General features: G+C 38.8%; 1 protein-coding gene across 11 annotated transcripts in view; it reads left to right on the top strand.

Annotated features, from left to right (window-relative positions):
* AGBL3 (AGBL carboxypeptidase 3) overlaps positions 1-27,504 on the top strand; it is a 91,221-nt gene that overhangs the window by 2,638 nt on the left and 61,079 nt on the right. For 6 of the 11 annotated variants that reach the window (XM_049893342.1, XM_049893341.1, XM_049893346.1 and 3 more), the window contains 5 exons: positions 82-148; positions 6,471-6,656; positions 15,798-15,902; positions 17,997-18,135; positions 19,311-20,090. In XM_049893342.1, coding sequence (XP_049749299.1) covers positions 82-148; positions 6,471-6,656; positions 15,798-15,902; positions 17,997-18,135; positions 19,311-20,090 — 1,277 coding nt within the window. The other 5 variants (XM_049893345.1, XM_049893349.1, XM_049893348.1 and 2 more) reach the window with 5 other exon arrangements.

Here is a 27,504-nt window from a genome sequence, read left to right as displayed (position 1 = left end):
TTAAGATAGAAGTAAAAACTTTCTGGGGTTTGGAAACTGCTGGTTTTTTAAGAAGAAGACTTTCTTTAAATTCTGTTTTAGGATGAGGATGAGGATAACTTCATGAAATTTGTGCGGGAAGATATCCGTCGGTGTGCACTTTTAACAGGTTTGAACTTGTCCATATATTTTTCCTTCCGTTTGTGATAAGATCTTGAATAGATGAAAAATAAGTAGAGGAAACTAAAAGGAAATTAGATTGAATTATACAAGTAATTACATTTCTGGTGGGCAGGCAGAGAGATGTAGAAAAAGTATTTGGAGAATTCTTACGTTGAATCAGCTTTTATAGGAATCTTTCGAGTTCAAACTTGTCCGGTTTTAGATAAATCCGATTTATCTAAATGAAGGCGGTGGTTATTTGTTTTGTAAAGGTCTTCACTTAATGTAAAGATTAACCTTAGCGTTTTTTTAACTAGCTCCTTAAGGGCATTTATAACTCCAGTGATGATAAACACAATGTTTAAACATATCTTTGATTTAAATGAAGCATGCCTGTGTAAAGGGTTTCCTCAGTAAAGTTATTTATCTGCAAATGTACATGTTGTGGGCATCTTGATGTGTGTTGTTGTTAGGTGCCGTTGAGTCAGTTCCAACTCATAGTGATGCTGTGTACAACAGAATGAAACACTGCACCATCCTGCGCCATGCCCACAATCGTTGTTATGCTTCAGCCCATTGTTGCAGCCACTGTGTCAGTCCATCTCATTGAGGATCTTCTTTTTCACTGACCCTCTACTTTACCAGGCATGACGTCCTTTTCCAGGGACTGGTCCCTCCTAATAACATGTCCAAAGTACCTGAGGCAAAGTCTCACCATCCTTGTTGCAAGGAACATTCTGACTGTAGTTCTTCCAAGACAGATTTGTTTGTTCTTCTGGCAACCAATGGTATATTCAGTATTCTTCGCCAAACCATAATTCAAAGGCATCAGTTCTCCTTCAGTCTTCCTTATCCATTGTCCACCTTTCACATGCATATGAGACAATTGAAAATACCACAACTTGAGTCAGGCTCACCTTAGTCCTCAAAGTGACATCTCTGCTTTTCAACAGTTTAAAGAGGCCTTTTGCAACAGATTTGCCCAGTGCAACATGTCATTTGATTTCCTGACTGCTGCTCCAGTGGGTGTTGATTGTAGATCCAAGTAAAATGAAACCCTTGACAACTTCGGTATTTTCTCCATTTATCATGATGTTGCTTATCGGTCCAGTTGTAAGGATTTTCGTTTTCTAAACAATCAGAGGTGGAATATCATGAGAAGTCAATGAGACAAATGGAGAACCGAGTATGTGAGAGGTAGGGAGCACAACAGGAAATACAGTATCAAGAAAGACAAAGGAAAGGAGCTCACGGGTAGTGTGATTACCAGCATGGAATTAATGCCACACAGTAGCACAGTGAAAGAGACGGATTCCATGTGACTGGATTCCATGTGATGTCCTAGAAAGAGAACTGAGAAAAGGCTGTAACTGACAGTTTACTGGCAACCTTTGAGAATATAGTTACAGAGAAGTGGCAAGGAATTATAGTCAGTGGGAATGTTATAACTCATTAAAGAAATAGTTGCCTCAGTGTGATTGTGTTTAAAAAGAGTCAGAAAGCCCTGACGGGGAACACAACAGAGAACCCCTGAGGGAGCAGGAGAACAGTGGGATGCAGACCCCAAATTCTCATAAAAAGACGAGACTGAATGGTCTGACTGAGACTGGAAGGACCCTGGAGGTCATGGTCCCCAGATCTTCTGTTAGCCCAAGACAGGAGCCATTCCCAAAGCCAACTCTTCAGACAGGGATTAGACTGGACTGTGGGATAGAAAATGATACTGGTGAAGAGTGAGCTTCTTGGACGAGGTAGACACGTGAGACTGTGTGGGCAGCTCCTGTCTGGAGAAGAGATGAGAGGGCAGAGGTGGTCAGAAGCTGGCTGAATGGGCACAAAAATAGAGAGGGGAGGGAAGGGAAGAAGTGTGCTGTCTCATTAGGGGGAGAGCAACTAAGAGTATGTAGCAAGATGTGTATCAGTTTTTGTGTGAGAGACAGACTTGGTTTGTAAACTTGTACTTAAAGCACAAAATTAAAAAAAAAAGTCAAAAGTAGAGAGTTCATTAGGAAAACTACAAGAAACAAATTTTGTGGAGTAGCGGTGAGAATTTAGCATAACCTAATAGTATATTTTTTAAAAGTGTGTTAAAGAAGAAGACCGTCAACAAGATGGACTGACATAGTGGCTGCAACAGTGGGCTCACGCACAGCAAATACTGTGAGGATGGTGCAGGACCAGGCAGTGTTTCATTCTGTTTTGCATAAAAAACCAAAAAAAAACAAACCCAGTGCTGTCGAGTCGATTCCGACTGCATAGGGTCACTATAAGTTGGACCCCACCTGACAGCACCTAACAACAATAATAATAGTATAAGGGATCAAATTTTTTTCATTAAATAATTTATTTAATTTGTTGTTGAGAATATGCACAGCAAAAAAACACATACCAGTTCAAGTTCCTACATGTAGAATTCAGTGGCATTGATTACATTCTTCAAGTTGTACAACCATTCTCACCTCCTTTCCGGAGTTGTTCCTCCCATTAGCATACACTCATTGCACCCTAAGGTGCCTATCTAATTTTTCAAATTGCTGTTGTCAATTTGATCCCATATCAAAAAAGCCAGACCTGTTGCTGTTGAGTCAGCTGACTCATAGCGACCCTATAGGACAGAGTAGAACTGCCCCACAGGGTTTCCAAGGAGCGAACTGCTGAGCTTTTGGTTAGCAGCAGATCTTCTAACCACTGCTCCACCAGGGCTCAGACAGACATTCTTTACTAGTTAAGAATAGTTTGGCTTGAAGAAGACTTGAGGGGATATTTTTTGTTTATGGTTTAAAGATTATCTCAGGGCAGTAGTTTCAGCCACCACGTATCTGTCAGTTTGTCGTACTGTGGGGGCTTGCATGTTGCTGTGATGCTGGAAGCTATGCCACATGTATTTCAAATACCACTAGGGACACCCAGGTGGACAGATTTCAGCTGAACTTCCAGACCAAGACACAGTAGGAAGAAGGCTCTGGCAACCTACTTCTGAAAAATTTAGCCAGTGAAAACCTTTTGGGTAGCACAGAACATTGTCTGATATAGTACCAGAAGATGAGTCCCTTACGTTGGAAGGTACTCAGAATACGACTGGGGACGAGCTCCCTCCTCAAAGTAGAGTCAACCTTAATGACATGAATGGAATTGAGCTTTTGGGACCTTCATTTGCTGATGTGGAATGACTCAAAATAAGAAACAGCTGCAAACATCCATTAGTAATCAAAATGTGGAATATATGAAATATGATTCAAGGAAATTGGAAGTTGTCAAAAATGAAATGGAACTCATAAAAATCAATTTCCTAGGCATTAATGAGCTGAAATGGACTGCTATTGGCCATTTTGAATCAGACAATCATATGGTCTACTATGCTTGGAATGACACATTGAAGAGGAATGGTGTTGCATTCATTGTCAAAAAATATATTTCCAAATCTGTCCTGAAGTACAGCGCTGTCAGTGATAGGATGATATCCACGTGCCTGAAAGGAAGACCGGTTAATACAATTGTTACTCAAATTTACGCATCAGCCACTAAGGCCAAAGATGAATAAATTGAAGATTTTTACCAACTTCTGCGGTCTGAAATTGATGAGACATGTAATAAAGATGCACTGATAATTATTGGTGATTATACGAAATGCGAAAGTTGAAAACAAAGAAGAAAAACCTGTAGTTGGAAAATATGGCCTTGGTGATAGAAATGTACCTGGAGATCACATGATGGAATTTTGTAAGATCAATGACTTCTTCATTGCAAATACCTTTCTTAAACAACATAAACTACACGTGGACCTTGCTGGATGGAATACACAGAAATCAAATCAGCTACATCTGTGGAAAGGGCCCATGGAGAAGCTCAATATCATCTGTCAGAACAAGGCCAAGGGCCAACTGTGGAACAGACAATAAATTGCTTATACGCAAGTTCAAGTTGAAGCTGAAGAAAATTAAAACAAGTCCTTGAAAGTCAAGGTACAACCTTGAGTATATCCTACCTGAATTTAGAAGGCATCTCAAGAATAGATTTGACACACTGAAAACTAGTCACCGCAGATTAGATGAGTTGTGGGATGACATCAAGGACATCACACATGGACAAAGCAAAAAGGTCATTAAAAAGACAGAAAAGGAAAAAAAGGCCAAAATGGATGTCAGAAGAGATTCTGAAACTTGCTGTTGAACATAGAGTAGCTAAAGCGAACAGGAAAAATGATGAAGTAAAAGAGCTGAACGGAAGATTTCAAAGAGCGGCTCAAGAAGACAGAGTAAAGTATTGTAATGAAGTGTGCAAAGATACGGAGTTAGGAAACCAAAAGGGAAGAACACGCTTAGCATTTCTCAAGTCTAAAGAACTGAAAAAAAAATGTAAACCTCAAGTTGCATTACTGAAGGATTCAGGCGCTCCTTGAAAACTCTATGGGGCAGTTCTACTCTGTCCTATAGGGTGACTATGAGTCGGAATCGACTCGACAGCAACAGGTTTGGTTTTTTTGGTTTATGGGCAAAAAAATTGAATGACACAGGAAGCATCAAAAGAAGATAGAAGGAATACGCAGAATCACTGTACCAAAAAGAATTGGTTGGCATTCAGCCATTTCAAGCAGTAGCATATGACCAAGAAACAATGATGCTGAAGGGAGAGGTCCAAGTTGCACTGAAGGCATTGGTGAAAAACAAGGCTCCAGGAATTGACAGAATACCAGTTGAGATGTTTCAACAAACGGAAGTGCTCACTCATCTATGTCAAAAAATTTGTAAGAGAATTACCTGGCCAATCGACTGGAAGAGATACATATTTGTGCCCATTCCAAAGAAAGATGATCAACAGAATACAGAAATTATTGAATAATAGTATCATTAATATCACACGCAAGTAAAATTTTGCCAAAAATAATTCAAAAACAATTGCAGCACTACATTGACAGGGAACTGCCAAAAATCAAGCCAGATTCAGAAGAGAACATGGAATGACGGATATCATTGCTGATGTTAGATGAATCTTGGCTAAAAGCAGAGAATACCAGAAAGATGTTTGCCTGTTTTATCGACTGTGCAGAGACATTCGGCTGTGTGGATCATAGCAAATTATGGATAACATTGCAAAGAATGGGAATTCCAGAACACATAATTGTACTCATAAGGCACCTGTACATAGATCAAGAGGGAAGTCGTTAGAACACAACAAGTGTATACCGTGTGGTTTAAAGTCAGGAAAGGTGTACATCAGGGTTGTATCCTTTCACCATACTTATTCAGTCTGTATGCTAAGCAAAAAATCTGGGAAGCTGGACTATATGAAGAAGAACAGGGCATCAGGATTGGAGGAAGACTCATTAAAAACTGGCGATATGCAGATGACACAAACTTGTTTGCTGAAAGCAAAAGGGACTTGAGGCACTTACTGATGAAGATCAAACTACAGCCTTCAGTATGGGTTACACTTTAACATAAAACAAAAATCCTCACAACTGGACAAATAAGCAACATCATGATAAATGGTGAAAATATTGTAGTTGTTAAGGATTTCAATTTATTTCGATCCACAATCAACACCCATGAAAGTAGCAGTCAAGAAATCAAACAGTGTGTTGTTTTGGGCAAATCAGCTGCAAAAGACCTCTTTAAAGTGTTAAAAAGCAAAGATGTCACTTTAAGGACTAAGGTACACCTGACTGAAGCTATGGTATTTTCAATCGCCTCATATGCATGTGAAAGCTCAACAATGAGTAAGGAAGACAGAAGAAAAATTGATGCATTTGAATTATGGTATTGGCAAAGAATATTGAATATACCATGGACTGCCAAAAGAACAAACAGATCTGTCTTAGAAGTACAGCCAGAATGCTCTTTAGAAGTGAGGATGGTGAGACTTCGTCTCAAGTACTTTGGACATGTTATCAGGAGGGGCCCGTCCCTGGAGAAGGACATCATGCTTGGTAAAGGGTCAGCAAAAAAGAGGAAGACCCTCAATGAGATGGATTGACACAGTGGCTGCAACAAAGGGCTCAAACATAGTAATGATTGTTAGGATGGCGCATGACTGGGCAGTGTTTCGTTCTGTTGTTCATGGAGTAACTATGAGTCAGAACCAACTGGACAGCATCTAACAACAACAATAGTTTGGGAGTGAGATGAACTTTTTTTTTAGCTAATTGTGAAGATCAGTTGTTACAAAATTTCTATACCAAGAAAATAAGAAATTTGTGAATAAGAAATGCCATGATTTGTAAAGCAATGATACCCACAAAAGATAATGGTTTGAAAAATGGAAAAATATAAAAATTATAGGAATTAGGTTTTCCTTCTTACCACTTATGATTGTATTTGAATCTTTTCCAGCTGGCTCTATTGGCGATCCATTTTTCCCCCGGACTACACAGATACTATTAGAATATCAGCTAGGGAGATGGGTGCCACGTCTTCGTGAACCGCGGGACCTCTATGGAGTCTCTTCTTCTGGCCCACTGAGCCCGACACGGTGGCCATACCACTGTGAGGTCATTGATGAAAAAGTCCAGCATATTGGTATGTTCTTAGCAGTTTTTGAGATTCAAACATTAGCAAACTTACTTCGCCAACTTTGATTTTAACGAGGAGAGCCTTGACGTTAAAATAGGGCATTCTAGTAGAAATGTAACGTGAGCCACACACGCAGTTTTAAATTTTCCAGTAGCTACATTTAACAAGCTAAAACGAAACAGGTGGGATTTGTCTACAAATGTATTTTACTTAATCCAGTATATCCCAGATATTTTACATTCTTTGTTTTCATTCTAAGTCTTTGAAATCTGGTGTGCATTTAAATTTACAGACATCGCAGTGCAGACCAGCCGTAATTCAAGTGCTCAGTAGCTACATGTGCTGAACTGAGGCGCATGCGCAGACCTTAAGTAATTCTAAACATTCCAAACAGCAACACTGTGCTCTGTTCGCAGTCAAACTCTTTGTCAGGTGAAGTCACAGACAGGCTCTGGCAGAATGGCCATGAGCTGTGCCCTTATGCTTTCTCTTGTTTCATTCTTTGTTTTACCCCCGTGTGTCTTTCTGCTCTTTCAATGGGTCTTTATCCTCTTTTGTGTCTTTCTTTCTTTCCCCCGTCTTCCATTTCTGTTCCTCTAGTTTTCTCTCACTTTTGCCCATCTATCTCAGTCTTCTCTCCTTCCCCACTTTTACTTCTTTTCCTTAATGGGCTTTTATGGACTGAAGAATGCAGGCATTTATGTATCGTTTTAGGCTTCGTATGGGTGAGTTTTTTTATGGGTGAGTTTAGCTTTGGCTCTCCCAGTGTCTGACAGCCTCAGCCCCCGAGTCCATGGACAAATGTGAGGGAAACAGCGCACTCTCCACCTTTGTCTTGCTCTCAGTCCTATGGGTCACCATCAGTGGCTCAGGGAGCAGAAGGTTCTCCCGTCCCCTCATGGTTGCTTAGTAGATCCCCACTTGCATTGCTGAGGTTCTTTCAAAGGAGACCAGTTGCATTTCTGGCCTCTTATCTTGAAATTCCAAATATATTTCCTCGCCAGAGTATTGTTTTAAGAGTGATTAGATTTTCTGGCACCTACTTCAGTTCTCTTGCATGTGAACAGGCTTTGGGGCTCTGTGACCCACCTGGGTCAAGTGAAGGGGGGTGGCCATGTAGCAGGTGCAAGTGCAGCCTGTCACAGCATGTCCCCAGGGTCCCCAGAGCCATGAATGAAGTCATAACGCAGCTGGTGACAGTCCGTGCAAGGAAGGCCTTGCTGGATGAAAGCCTCACTTTGCGTCATGCCACAGCTCTTCTATTCACAATCCGTGTCCTTGAAGCGTCTGCGGGCATCCCTGGTTCTCAGTCCAGCTGCAGCATCTACCACCTCCTCCTCGGAAGAATCGGAACTTACTCCCAGGTATCCCTAATGGCTTTCTGCGCTTTGCTAGCTAGCTTCTCAGAAAATCCTTCTCCAAAAATCTACCGTATTGTCTTGGACCTTGCTTTCTCCCACTTGCCTATTGCAAAGCTTTCACAAATTCAGATATTTGAAAGGACTCAAAGCTCCACAGAACATTCTCGTGTACAACTTATTTCAAGGAAGAAGGTACACCGCAGCAAGAGGAAGAAGCTTCGGGTAAGTCCTGGGGTCTGTGGAAGTTCTTCAGGGTGCTTACTCTCATATGCACAGGCTTGTCTTCTGAGTGAAACACCAAGATCTTTGTGGTGATTATCTTAGCTTCAGATGACCTCAAGGCAAAAGTTCCAGCCAGGTTTGTGTGCCCCTCTGGTCATGGAGTCAAGCCAGGCTATCTAACTGATTATATCCATGGAAAGCCATCACGGAACAGACTGGCCTGGGGTGGGGGGTAGGGGCAACCAGGGGAGTTTCGGACTTTAAAGAGCACATCATAAATCTTAACCACCCTTCTCTTGGCCAGTAGTCAGCCTTCCTGGAGATAAAGATGGAGCTCTCCAGTCCAGCTGTAGATTAGCTCTGCCCTACTCAGCCATCTGACTTGACAGGCTTTCCCGTGAACTCATATCCACCAGTCTCTCTTTTTTCGTAAACTGGTGCATTAGATTTCACTAAGTGGATGAACCATAATTTCTTTAACGGCCACCCCGTTAATGAATTTTAGATGTTTCCAGTCTGGCTCTGACCAGCAGTGCTGTGTGGACAACCTTTGGTGTGTGGCCTAATTAATGCACATATATAAATACATTTGCACGGTAAATTATTAGGTGTTGTGGTTAAAAACCTCTTGTCAAATTGTGCCTCAGAATAGTTATAACAACTTGTAGTCATAAAAGAAGCATATGAGAGCATTTTCCCGTAAGTTCCTTCATCGACTGTTTAATCATCTGTTCTGATCTTTACCAATCTGGTATATTTTCATTTATATATGTTGTTGTTTAATTTGTTATTTAAGCCTGAGGTTGAGCATCTTTACGTATATCTGTTGTCTGTTTTTAAATGACTTTTCCAATAAAATCCTTTGTCCATTTTACTATTAGGTTGTACTTTTTTTAATTTGGGCTATAAGCGCTGTCTGTATATTCAGTAAATTAGCTTACTACGTTGCATATGTTGCTTTTTTTCCCCTCTTCAGTTTATCATTTTCTTTTTGTCCTTGTTATGCAGAAATTTGTAATTTTTATGTAATCACTTTGTCTATCGTTTCTTTTGTGGTTTCTGGGGTTGCAGTTCTCGCATTTTTTCTCAGCACTGTCACAGTTTTATTTTTCATGATTAAATTTTTGATCCATCAGGAGTCCATTTGGATGCAAGAAGTGAGCTGTTAATCCAGTTTTTTAACTAAATGTCTAGCCAGTTATTCCAACAAAATTTATTAAATAAATTGTCTTTTGTCCACTGAGTTGTAGTGCCGCATTTATTACAATCTAAACTCCTAGATCTAATTTTGAACTCTCTTCTGTTCCTTGGAAATCCTGGTGGCGTAGTGGTTAAGAGCTGCAGCTGCTAACCAGAAAGTCTGCAGTTCAGATCCACCAGGTGCTCCTTGTAAACTCTATGGGGCAGTTCTACTCTGTCCTGTGGGATCGCTATGAGTCGGAATCAACTCGACAGCAGTGGGTTTGGTTTGGGTTTTTGGTTTCTTCCGTTCCATTAACCTATCTATTCATTTGCCAGCATGAAAGTCTTTATAGTATAGCTTTAAAGCTATAATTTTGTTATCTGGTAGACTTAGTTCCCTGTCATTAACTTTCATTTTCAGAATTTTCCTGGCTATTTTTTGCCATATGGTGTAGTGGTTAAGAGATTGGCTGCTAACCAAAAGGTCAGCAGTTCGAATCCACCAGCTGCTCCTTGCAAACTCGATGGGACAATTCTACTCTGTCCTTTAGGGTTGGTGTGAGTCAGATTCCATGGCAACAGGTTTGGTTTTTTGTTTTGTTTTAATGGGCTTTAAAATAAGCTTTCCTAGTTCTCCCAGATTTAATATTGGTAACTTCATTGTAATCACATTACATTTATAGATTAATTTAAGGAAGATTGACATCTTTACAATATTGCATCAGCCAGTTCTACCCTGTCCTATAGGGTCACTGTGAGTTAGAATTGACTTGAAAGCAACGGGTTTGGGTTTTTTGGTTTGTCCAAGAACAAAGTATGTCTCACTAGTTATTCTAGTTTTCTTTTATCTCCATTAGTAGTGTTTTAATTTTTTTTCCTATACCTTTTGTCAGTTTACTGATAGGTATTTTACCTATTTTCTTGCTATCTTAATGGAATCTTTTTTCTTTAATATAGCTTGTTTATGTAGAAGAAAGTTACTGAGTTTTACATATTAATTTTGAAACCACTGTTGTTGTTAGTAGCCGTCAAGTCGATTCCAACTCATGGTGACCTCATGCGTGCAGAGTAGAACTGCTGCACGGGGTTTTCAAGGCTGTGACCTTTCAAAAGCAGATCTCCAGGACTGTCTTCCAGGGTGCCTCTGGGTGGTTCAAACTGCCAATTTTTCGGCTAGTAGTCTAGTGCCACCCAAACCCAAAAAAGCCCAAACCTGTTGCTGTCGAGTCAATTCTAGCTCATAACAACCCTATAGGACACAGTAGAACTACCCCATAGGGTTTCCAAAAAGAGGCTGGTGAATTCAAACTGCCAACCTTTCGGTTAGCAGCCGAGCTCTTAACTACTGTATCACCAGAGCTCTGTTTTCTCATGAGCACAGTTAATTGTTCTGGAATTCCCATCCTTATCAATGTTATCTATAGTTTATTATGATTCACACAGTCAAATGCCTTTGCATAGTCAATAAAGCACAGGCAAACATCTTTCTGGTATTCTCTGCCTTCAGCCAGGATCTAGCTGACATCAACAGTGATATCCCTCATTCTACATCCTCCTCTGAATCCGGCCAGAATTTCTGGCAATTCCCTATCAATGTACTGCTGTAACCGCTTTTGAATGATCTTCAGCAAAATTTTACTTGTGTGTGATATTAATGATATTGTTCGATAATTGGTTTCCAAGGAGTGGCTTATGGATTCGAACTGCTGACATTTTGGTTAGCAGCCATAGCTCTTAGCTACCGCCCCATCAGGGCACCTCATTTTGAAACTAGCCACCTCTTATTGCTTCTAATTTTTAAATTCTTACATCTGTTCTACTTGTGCTGTTATATCATCTAGTAGTAATGTATCTTCTCATTTCTAGTGTTTGTCCTTTGTATTTTCCTTGACTGAGTGACTGGTACTTTAAGGAAAATATTAAATAATACCAGTACCGTCATCTTGCCCCTCCCCTTAATGAGAATGCTTTGTGTTTTCTCATTTTGCAAAATGTTGGCTTTTGGTTTGAAATATATTTTCCTTTGATTATATTAAGGAAGTATCCATTTAACCCCAGATCCCAGTGCCATCGAGTTGATTCAGACTCATAGCTACCCTGTAGAACAGAGTAGAACCGCCCCATAGAGTTTCCAAGGAGCACCTGGCGGATTCAAACTGCTGACCATTTGGTTAGCAGCCGTAGCACTTAACCACTACGCCACCAGGGTTTCCATTTAGTCTTATATAATTAAAAGTCTTTACCAGGTATAATTATTAACTTTCATTAAATGTCTTTTCAGTATCTTTGGAGAGGAAGGATCATAATGTTGTTCTCATTTGACCTCTTGTTGGGTGAATTAGTGGCTTTCTTAATATTGAACTAGCTGTATATGTCCTGGAAACCCTGGTGGCGTAGTGGTTAAGTGCTACGGCTGCTAACCAAGAGGTCAGCAGTTCAAGTCTGCCAGGCGCTCCTTGGAAACTCTATGGGGCAGTTCTACTCTGTCCTATAGGGTCGCTATGAGTCGGAATCGACTCGACGGCAGTGGGTTTTGTATATGTCCAGAATGAACTGCACTTAGTCATTGTGTGTTATTTTTAGTGTTGCTGAATTCTGATTGGTCATATTTTATACAGGATTTTTCCTTGGATATTTATAAATTAGATTTGTAATTTTCTAACTTTTAATACTTTTTTCAGTTACTGTAAATCTTATGCAGGGTTCCTTCTCTATGTTCTAGAACAGTTTAAATAATTCTGTAGTTAAGTGCTCTTTTCAAGTGTGATAGAATTCCCCTAAAACCATCTGTGTTTATCTGTTGTTGTTTTAGAGAGGGAGAATATTGTTATTTGAAAATATCTGTTTCTTCTTTGGCAGTGATCTAGTTTTTCTGCAATTTTTTCAGCAGTTGTTGTCACTACTTTTTATTTTAGCCGTTTTGATAGGTGTGTGGTGATATCTCATTTTGGTTTTTACTGATAGCCAATCCCCTGATTACCTATGAAGTTGAGCATCTTCTCATATGATTGTTTACCATCTGTATATCTTCTTTGGTGAGGTGTCTGTTCAGATCTTTTGCCCATAGTTTAATCAGGTTGTTTTCAGAGTGCTTTGTTTATCTTGGAAACAAGTTCTTTATCAGCTGTGCGAATATTTTTTCTCAGTCTGTGGCTTATCTTTTCATTCACAGAGCAGAAGTTTTTAATTTTAATGAAGTCCATTTTTTTCTTTTGGTGTTGTATCTAAAAACTCATTGGCAAACCCAAGGCCACCTAGATTTTCTCCTCCGTCATCTTTTAGAAGTTATATAATTTTATGTTTAACATTTATATCTGCAATACATTTTGAGTTTAATTTTGTGAAAGGTATAAGGTCTGTGTGTAGATTCTTCCTCTTTTTTTTTTTTTGGCCATGTGTGAAAAAGACTGTAAGACTTCTTTATTGAATTACCTTTACCCCTTCCTCAAAAATCAGTTGACTCTATTTGTGTGGGTCTATTTCTGGGCTCTCTATCCTGTTCCATGGATCTATTTGTCTATTCTTTGACTAATACCACACTGTCCTGATAACCAGCTTTATAGTAAGTCTTGAAGTTAGAGCAGTGTCAGCATTCCAATGCCATTCTTTTTCAGTCAATTAAACCTAAAGGAAAAACAAACCTGTTGTGGTCTTTTAAATCATTCCTGGGGCTGTTAATTTTTATTATTTTTATTTCTTTCCATGAAAGGATGACAGATATAGTGCAAACTAATGTATTTCACAGATTTAGATTTACCATCATGAAGACACTTTCCAAAACATGCACTTACTGAATTTCCAAAAAAGCAACATTCTGTTGTCATTACCAAGAACAGTAATATTTACAGATTGGAACTGAACACAAAGTGATCAAATAAAGGCAGGGCTGGGAGGAGGGAGACCACCCCACAAACAGAATACTTTAAAACAAAATACTTCCTAATCTTTACAAGAGCCACACTCTAAACTTATTTTTGTTTAGGGTCCTGGCTTTAATTTCAGCTATTTTAGACATGTCCAGGCCAGCAAGCTAAACTGGTGGTTTGGGCTTCAAGAAGTCTTCTTTTGGATGAGGGTTGATTTTGGATGAGGGTTGATTCTTTTTTTTTTTTTTCCTTAAAAGAAAATGAAGTGTGTGCTGTAGGGCGGAGGGGCCTGGTGTTGTCTCAGAGATTGGCCTCCCAACCAGATCTCAGGCCTATGGAAAAAGGCTCTAAAGCCAAAGTAAAAAAAACTTCACAAGGTGCTCAGTGAGACTTGGGGGTGATTTGGTGCTCATATCACATGGTAGGAGCCCTGATGATGCAGTGGTTAAGAGCTCAGCTGCTAACCAAAAGGTCAGCAGCTCGAATCCACCAGCCACTCCATGGAAACCCTATGAGGCAGTCCTACTCTGCCTATAGGGTCGCTATGAGTCGGAATAAACTCAACAGGTTTGGTTTGGTTTTACAACATGGTAAATCCTGAGTGAGTGCTCCATTCTTCTGGGAACATAGCTTTGACCCAAGGAGAACTCAAAAGAATGCAGTGCCATTTTGGTCCCTCAAGAGTTTGCAGCTTTGAGAGAACTGGAAAACAGTGCATTTCTTATAAAGAGGCATCTAAGTTCTCGTGGGACAGTGATAACCACCTCCTTCAAATAGTTTTTTGGACAACAGACGTCAACAAGGCTGGCAGGAGATTCTGATGATGGAAAAAATTCTAAAGGAACTTCCTAGGCTACGTGACATAAAGACACCTGCAAAAGCTACCACTGGGTAATAATCAAGACGGGTCTGTATCAGTTTGTTTAATCTTAAACATATGTCTAAGCCCACTGGACATGACATTCTTGAATGTGGAGAACTCCTCAGAAGATCTGGGAATACTTCATTTCTACCCCAAATCCCTGCTTACCAATCCTAGCTCTAGAGCAGCTTTTTGCAGTGAAGAGATTGCCAGACCTAAAGCATTTATGGAAATAACCAGTGTTTACATCGTTTGAATGTAAGGATTATATGGACAAGATCCCTGTCTGAGTTCATCCATCCACCCATCCACCCACCGACCCACCCACCCAGTCCACCAGCATTTAATTGAGTGCCTACTCTGTTTCAAATACAATGCAAATGCCAGTTTTAGTGGCATGGGACTGGGGAGAACAAAAACTAGACTGAAGTAGGTTAAGACTGATTCTCAAAATATGGTCCTCAGTGAGGGTACTCCAGAAAAACTGGCTGCAAAGTTGACCTTTAGATTCAAGTGCTTTCTCCAGGTCTTCAGATAGAGTTTCATGTTTCTTTACAATAAGGATTTTTTACTAATAATTACTGATTTAAATGTAAAGAAGAACATTAGCAGAGATTAATGAAACCTGTACTCCTCTCTAACTGAGAAGCCTGGCTGCTGTGTGACTTCTTACAACAAGCGTGCGCACAGGGAAATAGGTGAAATTCCCAGCGTTCAGAATAGATGCTGTGGTATCAGTGCATTACTAAATTTTACTTGAGTTGATTAAGGTTTTCAATTAATTAGTGCCTCACTTTTTAATTATAATTTGCTGTTTGTTTAGCTTAGTTGTTAACTATTTAGTTGGTTTTATGTTGTTCAGCTAACCCTGCAAAGTATAGTAATTCATAGTTGCATCAATATTCTGGACTGTGCTTTTTCTACAGCAAGACTTGATCCCTATTCACTTGGTTCATATATACTTATATTCCTAAAGCATATGTGTTCATAATCCCCAAAATATTTCCTTAGCCAGTAGTACTTGTTTCTCATCACCAAATTCTTGTTCCACTAAGAAGTGACAACAACGAGGGTAGTTGGGCTATGAAGTCACATCTTCCTATCAAATAGATCATAGCCGAAAAGATTTGAGCAGTGGTGCACAACGTTCAAGGAACACTGTCCTAAAAAGAATGGAGGGAAGAGTCACTAGTATTGCTGAATAATGTGGATCCTTCCTTTGGGGAGAAAGAACCCTGAGCATGCTTAGAAGTTTAGGGGACAACTATTATCAAGCTTGAAGCCACAGATTTAGGGAATGGAAGATAAAATGTAGGGCAAAGAGTCCACAGGTGGGACAAAAAGGCATCAAGAGCCCAGGACAATTAGAAATTACATTCTTAAATGTATAGCGAGTACAAAATAATCATGAACCAGTCAACAATAATTTAGAACACGGTGCAAATAAAATGTCATGGATGTTGTTACAGTGTGAATGTTGATATTATTTCCAGTGAACCCTTGGTAAAATCCATCCTCACATAAATACTAAATTTCAGCCTAGGTCTACCAATGAATCATTTTTAAGTACACAATAAAGTTTTTCTGTTTTACTTTGAGAATATATTCAAAAGATTTTTCTTTTCTTTCTCTCTTTTTTTTTTTTTTCTGGCAGACTGGACTCCTCCTTATCCTGAGCCAGTATACACCCCCACAGGCCTGGAGACAGAACCGCTTTATCTAAACTCCAAGGATGACGTGGTTTATCTAGCTGAAGATGGTGGGCACACAATGAGACTTAGTGCTGTAGAACATAATTTGGTACCTGGGTTCCTCTCTTAGTTATGTTTGTTTTGCTGTTCATAGTAGACGTAAGTGTATACTTTGATGAGTTTTGAAATATATATACACTCATGTAACCAACACCCCCATCAAGATATGGGACACTTTCATCAGCCCAGAAAGTTCTCCCAACCTCCTTCTAGTCAGTCTCCAGCCCCAGGCAACTACTGTTCTGAGTTTTTATCACCATAAGTTAATTTTGCCCACTCTTCAGTTTCATATAAATGCAGTCATTCAGTGTGTAGACTTTTATGTCTGGCTTCTTTGACTCAGCATAGTGTCTTTCAAATTCATACATATGTGTATTAATAGTTGATTATTTTATATCGCTGAGTAGTATTTCATCATTAAGATTATCACAATTTATGGACATTTGGATTATTCACAGTTTGGGACTATTAAAAATAAAATGATCATAAACCTTCATGCTTAATGATACATATTTTCATTTTTCTTGACTAAGTACTCAGTAGTAGAATTGCTAAGTTATAGGGTAGGTATGTGTTTAGCATTCTAAGAAATTATCTTAGAGTGTCCCAGAGTAGCTGTACCATTTTACACTCCTACCAGCAGTGTGTGAGAGTTCCAGTTGCTTCCATTTTCTCCAGCTTTTGGTGCTGTGAGTCTTATTAACTTTAATCACTCTAATGGGTATGAAGTGGAATCTTACCATGAGCTTAATTTGCATTTCTCTCGTGACTAATGATGTTGAGCATCTTTTCATGTGTTTATTGGTCTTTCACATATCTTCTTTTGTGAAGTGTGTGTTCAAATGTTTTGCCCATATGTACTGAGTTGTCTTTTTATGACTGATGTATTTTCAAGGTATAAATCTTTTGTCAAATATTGTATTGTGAATATTTTCTTTCAGCCTGTGGCAGGCCTCTTCATTTTCAGAACAATGTCTTTTAAGGAGTAGGACCTTTACATTTTGATTTTCAGTTACCAATTGTTTTTCTTTCAAGTTTAATGCCGTCCGTGTCTCTTTAAATAAATCTTTGCCTTTCCCAAGGTCACCTATGTATTCTTCTAGAAACTTCATTGTTCTAGCTTTTGTGTTTATATCTGCCTTCCATCTTGAATCATTTTTTGTGAATTGTTTAAGATGGGGCCAAGGTTCATTTTTTTTCTCAACAGTTTATACAATCACCTAGCCACCTTTATTGAATGTCAATTAACCATTTATGTGTGGGTCTGTTTCTAGACTCTTCATTCCGTTCCATTAATCTGTTGATTCGTGTGCACTACCATGTTGATTATTGTACCTTTATCCCTGCAGTCTGCCTTGTCTGATATTAATATAGCTACTTGAGCTTTCTTTTGATTCATCTTTCTGTTAAACGTATGATCATGCATGTGATGTTACATGTTTTTTGCCTTTTCCACTATAGCCTTTAATATACTAGTCATATTTATTTTAAATTTCCTATCTGATCGCTCTAACATCTTTATCTTATTCAAGCCTGGCTGTATCGATGGCGCTGCCTTTTGAAAGTGTGTTGGGAGATTTCCCTTGCTTTTATGTATGCTTCGTAATTTTTCTTTGTTGAAAGCTGAACGTCTTTTATAGGTCAGTAGAGACGAGGCAGGGGCCTAGCTACAAAAAACAGTGCCTATAGCAATTAGTTTTAAATTGCTGAATGATCTCTCACAGCTGATGATGGAAACCACGATGGCCAATAGAAACTACTCATTAGCACCCTCCTTAAGCAGCGCCCAGGACACATGCCCTACCTGCCATACCTTACTTACACCTTTGGACATGGGTAAATATTTTTTATACCTGAAAATGGGCAAAACTTTCCAGGTGCTAGGCTTTTAGTTTGTGTGTAAGTTGTGGGTGGGGAGGTTGATTCAATCTAGTCAGGAGTTGAGCTACACAATGTAGGTCTAATACATTAGTGTCATTACTTTAAGTTTTTCTACCTTTAGTAGCACCTTAATTATACTTGTGCTGTAGCTCCAGACTGCGTTCGTAATAGCCTGTATACTTTGGACATACCTTGATACCTCTATGGCCTTCTCTCATCAGCTTACAAAGAGCCCTGTTTTGTGTATTCCCGAGTTGGGGGCAACCGAACATCCCTGAAGCAGCCCATGGATAACTGTGACAACACTTTGATGTTTGAAGCAAGGTTTGAGAGTGGTAATCTACAGAAGGTAGTCAAAGTGTAGGTTTTAATCACCTTTATTTAAGGAGCTAGACCATCAACCATCTGTTATTTCCTGTACACTAAAGTTCTTACGATACATTACTCAACTGTAATTCCTTGAAATATAAATGTTAATAAGAGATTATTGCAGGGATAGAAGGTGCAAAAAAAGGGTCTTAGTTCAAATAATTTTGAGAACTGTGAGTTTAATTTAAGCAGGGTGCTATACATTGCTACTACACATTGTAACACAGTGCTTCTCAAACTTTTAATGGACTAGTTCTTGGGATGTGTTCCACAAAATATGCTTTAGGAACATGCTGCCCAAGGGCATTCTTTTTTAAAAAATTTTATTTATTATGAAAAAATTTAAACATACACTAAAGTAGGGAGAGTACTACAGTTGCATATTAACTACCATATATACCCATTGTCTGGACTCAGCAGCAATCAAGACTTCCCAATATTTATTTCGTCTATTCCCAGGTCAGTGTTTATGTCTGTACACACACACATACATATACTAAGTGTATAGTGCTGATAGACTAGAAAGCTATTTGTTAAAGAAAAAAAGTCACAACTAACCAGGTAAGATTATTATGTATGTAAGTAGGATACCAAAGAAATTATTATTTTTGCCTTTATTTGAACATCTTCAATGTGCTAAGTAGGGGGATACGAAGAGTTATCAAATACAATCCTTATCCTCGAAGAGTTTAAAATTTTTTAATCCATGTGATCATATTAATATGTGTTTCTAAATATTTCTCAGTGAAAGCTATCTTAGATCTCTACAGTTAGTCTCTAATAGAAAAGAGAACTGTATGTCTGGAGCAAAAAGAGAAACATTGGACTTTTATTCTGTTTCGAGAATGCTTTGATCATTTCTTTTATAGGAAACATAATTGAGTTGAAATAATTTTTTATTAAATGCCCATGTTTTTATGTGTTCTCTTGAATTACAAAGGAATCCAAGTCTTTGTTTAGAATTAACGTAAAAGTGCTTTCTCATCCAATAAGAGAATTTCAGAAGGCTTGTTTTTTGTAGTTACTTACTTTTGGACACTGCCTAAATGAATGCCTTTAAAAAAAACTTCTTGTGAATAAGTTGAAATAAATTTCCTTATTTAATGTAATCTTGAGTGTCTTCTTTACATTTTATGTGCTTGTTTCCTTTCTTTCTTGTGTATTAGGGCAGAATATGAATACCAGTTGACTGTGCGCCCTGACCTCTTCACAAATAAGCACACCCAGTGGTACTATTTCCAAGTCACTAATACCCAAGCAGAAATAGCCTACAGATTCACGATTGTCAACTTCACCAAGCCTGCCAGTCTTTACAACCGGGGTATGCGCCCACTTTTCTATTCTGAGAAAGAAGCCAAGGTTCATAATATTGGCTGGAAGAGGATAGGAGACCAAATCAAGTATTATAAGAACAATCTGGGGCAAGATGGACGCCATTATTTCTCACTTACGTGGACGTTTCAATTTCCACACAACAAAGATACCTGCTACTTTGCTCACTGCTATCCGTATACTTACAGCAACCTGCAAGACTACCTCTCTGGCATCAATAATGACCCAGTGCGATCAAAGTTTTGTAAAATCCGTGTCTTATGCCACACGCTTGCTAGAAACATGGTATATGTTTTAACCATCACCACCCCCTTGAAGAACACTGAGCTGAGAAAGCGCAAGGCTGTGATTTTGACTGCAAGAGTGCATCCTGGAGAAACCAACAGCTCATGGATCATGAAAGGCTTCCTAGATTATATTTTAGGAGGCTCCAGTGATGCCAAGTTGCTCCGGGACACTTTTATCTTCAAGGTGGTACCGATGCTGAATCCAGATGGTGTGATTGTGGGAAATTATCGGTGTTCCTTAGCTGGACGGGATTTAAACCGTAGCTATACATCTGTCCTGAAGGAGTCTTTTCCTTCTGTTTGGTACACCCGGAACATGATCCGTAGGTAAAATAAGCCTCAAATTACCTCCCTGCTTATTGAGTAAACTTGGTAGTTAAGAATTTTGATCCCATAATCGCATCCCTTGTGCTCTAGCTTTTCTTGAGAGAGTTTAACTATAGCTACTTTATTTTTCCCCCCACTCTCCCCAGCACTTGATTCCACAGCCTTCTGACATTATGCCACTGGACTAATGAGCCTTCCCTCAAGCGACGAGACAGAATCTAGAATGTTATGATGGTTTGAAACTAATGATTGAACCTGGCATATCCCAGATTTGGTGTCTTGCTAAAGCTAACGCCAGCACCGGTGTGTACTTGAGACTCTTGAATCCCTTATATGTGAAAATGAGTTCCACCTCACAGGAGCCTCTAGCACTGTGTTGATCACACAAGGAGTCTTTAAATTATTAGATTATGCAGTTTATTTCATGGATATTGGTCTTATTTCCCCCTGGAAATTTGAATTGAAAAGCTTTAAGTTTTCCAAAGAATCTGGAACAGTAAAATGCACATAATATTTCAACATTTTTTTAACGACTGGGTAAATTCTTTGATAGGCTCACGTCATGACACTCTGGGATATGTCTGTGCTAGGAAGACTTTCTGTAGTCAGGATATCCATTACAAGTTCAACACCCCTTAAGATTTATGGTGGTTTATGGATTGGGCATGGACTCTGGAGTAAGCATATCAGATTGAAATCCCTGCTATATTATTTACTGTGTGACTTCAAGCAGTTGAAAAACCAATCTACGTCTCAGTTTTGTCACCTATAAAATGGGAATAATTATACCTACCTCACAGAAAAAAGACAAAAAACAAATCCACTGCTATCGAGCCAATTCCAACTCATAGCAACCCTATAGTACAGAGTAGAACTGCTCCATTGAGTTTCCAAGGAGCGCCTGGTAGATTTGAACTGCCGACCTTTTGGTTAGCAGCCATAGCACTTAACCACTACGCCACCAGGGTTTCCTACCTCATAGAAGGGAGAAGTGAATGAGAAAATTATTATTGAAGTGCCCAGAATGCATGCAGTGTAAAAAGAAAAAAATAACTTATTAATTGGATTAGATACAGATGTAAAAATCTTTGTAAATTTTTAAGGATTATTCCAAATGTTACCCAGCTTTAGTACCAGGGCCTCCAGGGCAAGCCCAAGAGCCCTGTCTCAAGGCTGAGGACTCCAGGATACTTCCAGTCCATCCAAGGAGCCATGGAAAAGGCTTCTGGAGCACTTGGCATGGGTCTGATTATCACAGCAGTTCAGCCTCAGTGCTAATTTTCATGCTAATCCTTTTGTCTACTTAGAAACAGGCAGTGAAGTACAGATCCCCACAAAAGAGACTGAACCCTGGTTTTATACCCATCATAAATGTGATGTATCTATGATGCAACATCTGGGAAATGTTTAAGTGATAAAAGAAAAACTCATGACCTCCTCCTTCTCCTGGGAATGGAAAACTTTTAAAAATGGAACTGACTCAATGCACTGTGATATCCTGGATTGGATTCAGGGCTAGAAAAAGGACATTAGTGAAATCCAAATAAAGATGGGAGCTCAGTTAATAGTAATTTGCCAATGTTGGTTTCATAGTTTTTGACAATGTATCATCGGTATGTAATATGTTAACATTAGGAGAATCTGGGTGATACACCAGAATTCTCTGTTCTATTTTTGCACTTTTTTGTTAATCTAAAATTATTCCAAAATAAAAAGCTTATTTCTTTATTCATAAAAAGGGAGCTGGTGAGATGCCCATCAGAGGATGTGTAATGTCTACCTAATGCTCTTGGACATTGAGGGTCCTTGGTCTAACCCAAGGTGGACTAGAGGCCAAGGCCCCGTGGCTTGTCTGTATGGAAATCATTTGTTATTGTTGTTAGGTGCCATCAAGTCAGTTCCAACTTATAGTGACCCCATCTACAACAGAACAAAACACTGCCTGGTCCTGCACCATCGTTACAGTCATTGCTATGCTTGAGCCTATTCTTGCAGCCACTGTCTCAATCCATCTGGCTGAGGGTCTTCCTCCTTTTTGCTGACCCTCTGCCGAACATGATGTCCTTCTCCAGGGACTAGTCCTTCCTGATAACATGTCCAAAGTATATGAGATATAGTCTCACCATCCTTGCTTCTAAGGAGCTTTCTGGTTGTACTTTTTCCCGGACAAATTTGTTCATTCTTTTGGCAGTCCACGGTATATTCAATATTCATCACCAACACCACAATTCAAAGGCATCAGTTCTTCGGTCTTCCTTATTCATTGCCCAGCGTTCACATGCATATGAGGCCATTGAAAACACCATGGCTTGGGTCAGGCGCACCTTAGTCTTCGATGTGACATCTTCGCTTTTCAACACTTTAAAGAGGTCTTTTGCAGCAGATTTGACCAATGCAATACATCTTTTGATTTCTTGACTTCTGCTTCCATGAGCATTCATTGTGGATCCAAGTAAAAAGAAATCCTTGACAACTTCAGTCTTTTCTCCATTTATCATGATGTGGCTTATTGGTCCAGTTGTGAGGATTTAAAAAAAAAAAAAAATTTTTTTTTTTTTAATGTTGAGGTGTAATCCGTATTGAAGGCTGTGGTCTTTGATCTTCATCAGTAACTGCTTCCAGTCCTCTTCACTTTGAGCAACCAAGGTTGTGTCATCTGCATAATGCAGGTTGTTAATGAATCTTCCTTCAATCCTGATGCCCCATTCTTCATATAGTCCAGTTTCTCAGATTATTTGCTCAACATACAGATTGAATAGGCATGGTGAAACAATACAACCCTGACACACATCTTTTCTGGCTTTAAACCACGTGGTATCCCCTTGTTCAGTTCAAATGACTGCCTCTCGGTCTATGTAAAGTTTCCTCAAGAGCACAATTAAGAGTTCTGTAATTCCCATTCTTTGCAATGTTATCCATAATTTGTTATGATCCACACAGTCCAATGCCTTTGCATAGTCAATAAAAAACAAGTAAGCATCTTTCTGGTATTCTCTGCTTTCAGCCAGGATCCATCTGACATCAGCAATTATATCCCTATTTCCACATCCTCTTCTGAATCCAGCCTGAATTTCTGGCAGTTCCCTGTTGATAAACTGCTGCAGTCACTTTTGAATGATCTTCATCAAAATTTTACTTGGGTGTGATATTAATAATATTGTTCAATAATTTCCTTTCTTGGGAATAGGCATAAATATGGATTTCTCCCGGTCAGTTGACCAGGTAGCTGTCTTCCAAATTTCTTGGCATAGACGAGTGAGCACTTCCAGTGCTGCATCCATTTGTTGAAACATCTCAGTTGGTATCCTGTCGATTCCTGGAGCCTTGCTTTTCACCAGTGCCTTCAGTGCAGCTTGGACTTCTTCCTTTGGTACCATTGGTTCCCGATCACATGCTACTCCTGAAATGGTTGAACGTTGACCAGTTCTTTTTGTTATAGTGACTCTGTGTATTCCTTCCATCTTCTTTTGATGCTTCCTACATTGTTTAATATTTTCCTTGTAGAATCCTTCAGTATTGCAACTCAAAGCTTTTATTTTTTCTTCAGTCCTTTCAGCTCGAGAGATGGCAAGTGTGTTCTTTCCTTTTGGTTTTCTAACGCCAGGGCTTTGCACATATCATTATAATACCTTACTTTGTCTTCTTGAACCGCACTTTGAAATCTTCCATTCAGCTCTTACTTCATCATTTCTTTTATTTAGCTACTCAACGTTCAAGAGCAAGTTTCAGAGTCTTTCCTGACATCCATTATGGTCTTTTCTTTCTTTCCTATTTTTTAATGACCTCTCGCTTTCTTCATGTGTGATGACCTTGATGTCATTCCACAACTCATCTGGTCTTCAGTCATTTGTGTTGAATGCATTAAATCTATTCTCAGATGGTCTCTAAATTCAGCGTGATATCAAGGTCGTACTTTGGCTCTCATGGATTTGTCCTAATTGCCTGCAGCTTCAACTTGAACTTGCATATGAGCAATTGATGGTCTGTTCCGAAGTCAGCCCCTGGCTTTGTTCTGCTGATGATATTGAGTTTTTCCGTAGTCCAGACTAAGACTAGGAAGAAGGGCCTGGCAGTCTACTTCTGAAAAGAATTAGCAAGAGAAAACATTATGAATAGCAGAGGAACATTGTCTGATACAGTGCCGGAAGATGAGCCCCTCAGGTTGGAATGCACTCAAAAGACAACTGGGGAAGAACTGCCTCCCCAAAGTAGAGTTGACCTTAATGGCATGGATGGACTCAAGCTTTCGGGACCTTCATTTACTAATGTGAGACAACTCAAAATGAGAAGAAACAGCTGCAAACATCCATTAATAATTGGAATGTGGAATGTACGAAATATGAACCTAGGAAAATTGATAATTGTCAAAAATGAAATCGAAGGCATAAACATTGATATCCTAGGCATTAGTGAGCTGAAATGGGCTAGTATTGGCCACTTGAATTGCACAATCATATGGTCTACTATGCTGGGAATGGCAAAATGAAGAGGAATGGTGTTGCATTGATAATCAAAAAATATTTTAAAATCTATTCTGAAGTACAATGCTGGGAGTGATAGGACAATATCCGTACACCTACAAGGAAGACCAGTTAATACGAATATTATTCAAATTTATGCACCAGCCACTAAGGCCAAAGATGAATAATTGAAGATTTTTACCAACTTCTGCAGTCTGAAATTGATCGAACATGCAATCAGGATGTATTGATAACTACTGGTGATTGGAATGTGAAAGTTGGAAACAAAGGAGAAGGATTGGGGCTTGGAAAATATGGCCTTGATGATAGAAACAATGCCAGAGATCACATAATAGGATTTTGCAAGACCAACAACTTCATTGCAAGTACCTTTTTTCACCAACATCAGTGGCGACTATACACGTGCACCTCACCAAATGGAATACACAAGAATCAAATTGACGACATGTGTGGAAAGAGACCATGGAAATTATTTATCATGTGTCAATTCTCAGATTGCCTTGTGAGAAGGTTAAAGCAGGGGTATACTCAGTAAGTTTCAGAAAGACTTCCAAGAAAGAGAAAGACCTTAATGTAATTAATAGTAGGCAGGTAAGTAGAATGAGAAGTCACATATATGTGGAAATGTGAATATCTGTAAGTGTATCTATGGCTGAGTATATATAAGATACAGGTAGTCCCCTGCTTAAGACGTATTCAAGTTATGACATACTGCACTTATAAAACCAAACCCGTCGCCATCAAGTCGATTCCAACTCATAGCGGCCGTGTAGGACAGAGTAGAACTGCCCCATGGAGTTTCCAAGGAGCACCTGGTGAATTTGAACTGCCATTCTTTTGGTTAGCAGCCGTAGCACTTAACCACTACGCCACCAGGGTTTCCTACTGCACTTATGACCATCTTTTTTCTTTTTTTTTTTTTGTACATCTTAACATTAGTAATATGTGCTACATAGAATGTTGAAGCACATAATATGCTGATATATCATTCTTAGATATTCATTTGCAGATGTTCAAAATCAGATTTATAAAGATACCAATAGTAAAAGGCAATAATAATGAAAACCAAAATAAAAAAAAAGGAGGTACTCGATTTCCATCAGAACCCACTTAGAATGGAGTCATCATAACAGAACCTCGTCCTAAGTTGGGGACAACTTGTATACAAGAATAAGAGAGTAGATCTTAGTATAAGGTACTTAAAGTATCAGAAATAAAGACTTCAGAAGTAATAGCATTTCTTTGGAATGAATTACTTAGAGGTTTCTTTTGATTCACTTATAAGAATGTGGAACATCATTAAAAAGGAGGAATTTTTTGTTTTAAAAATGTGCAGTATGTTTCATATTTAAGGAGCCCTGGTGCCACAGTGGTTAAGCATTTGGCTGCTAACCGAAAGGTTGACAGTTGGAACCCACCAGCAGCTCCACAGGAGAAAAGACCTGGCAATCTGCTCCTGAAAGGATTCCAAAATTTTTTTAAAAAACAAACCTGTTGCTGTCGAGTGATTCCAACTCATAGTGACTCTGTAGAACAGAGTAGAACTGCCCCCATACAGTTTCCAAGGCTGTAAATCTTTACGGACGCAGACTGACACATCTTTCTGCCATGGCGCAGCTAGTGGCTGCCAACATTTTGATTAGCAGCTGAGTGCTTAACCACTGCACCACCCGGGTTCCCCGTAAAGATTGCAGCCTAGGAAACCCCATGGGGAAGTTCTACTCTGTCCTACATAGTCGCTGAGTCAGAATCAACTTGACGCAACAAGTTTTTTGTGTTTCATATTTAAGGGCTTCACTTGATATTAATGTTTATAACCTAGTTTTCTGAAAACATTTAACTATCACTGAGTGGTTTTATGTCAATTTTACGTAATTAATTAGAATGTATTGGGCACTGGGTGAGAACAGGGCAACAAATTAATGCATGTAGCAGATTTCAGTTTGGCATTTCACTATAATTTAAAGTATTTCTGATAAAAGCTATGCTTTGAAAGTTTTGGCTTTAGGTTTTAATATTTTTGTTATAAAAACAATGCATCTTATAGTGCTATAAATACCACTGATAACATTTTGGTGTGTATCCTTCCATATATAACAAATAATAAATGTAATTTTAATTATTTACATAATATAGTGATATTACTTATATTACTATATAGTTTGGAAATATGAAAAAAAAAAGAGGAAGATGCCCATAATCCTACCACCTTCCAACTACTACCATCTGTTTACCTTTTGAAAGCCTCCTCTATTAGTCATTTTCATCAATTAGTTTTTGTGGCTTATTTTTGATGGTTGTAATATTCATTGAGCACCTAAATTATAAGGGTTGTGCACTTAAGAAATGTATAATAATTTCTTTAAAATATGTATTAGCCAAAAGGTCAACAATTAACTCTAAAGCAAAGATGAGAACATAAGGGGGCAGGGAAACCAGAGCACCGAAAATGGAACAACCAGAATGCAACTAAAGAGAATGTTGACACATTGTAAAAAATGTAATTAATGTCACTGAACAATCTGTATAGAAATTGTCATATGGGAACCTAATTTGTTGTGTAAATTTTCACCAAAAACACAATAAAGTATTATTTGAAAATGTATGTATTTATTAGAATTTTACCAGGGGAAAAAATCAATTTCAGCTTTGGTAATGTTTTTCTCAAAATGATACTTAGTTGCTACTTTAATCAAGGGTTAGATATTAATTGGCTTCAACACCAAGTCATCAACTACTTAATTATTCAACAGATATCAGGGTACCTATTATGTGCATAGCACTATTCTAGATGATTTGAAGCATCCCTCACCTGTTATGAGTTTAAATACCAAAAATATGAAAACTTTCAAAGGTAAGTGTTAAGTAAATAAAACCACTATTAAGTGCTACAAGAGTTCAAAAAGAGAAAAATCTGTGGGCTTGACTAGTTA

Source organism: Elephas maximus, chromosome 8, assembly GCF_024166365.1.
Source record: "Elephas maximus indicus isolate mEleMax1 chromosome 8, mEleMax1 primary haplotype, whole genome shotgun sequence".
In the NCBI taxonomy this organism is placed as follows: Eukaryota; Metazoa; Chordata; class Mammalia; order Proboscidea; family Elephantidae; genus Elephas; species Elephas maximus.
This window is presented reverse-complemented; position numbering and strand designations above follow the sequence as displayed.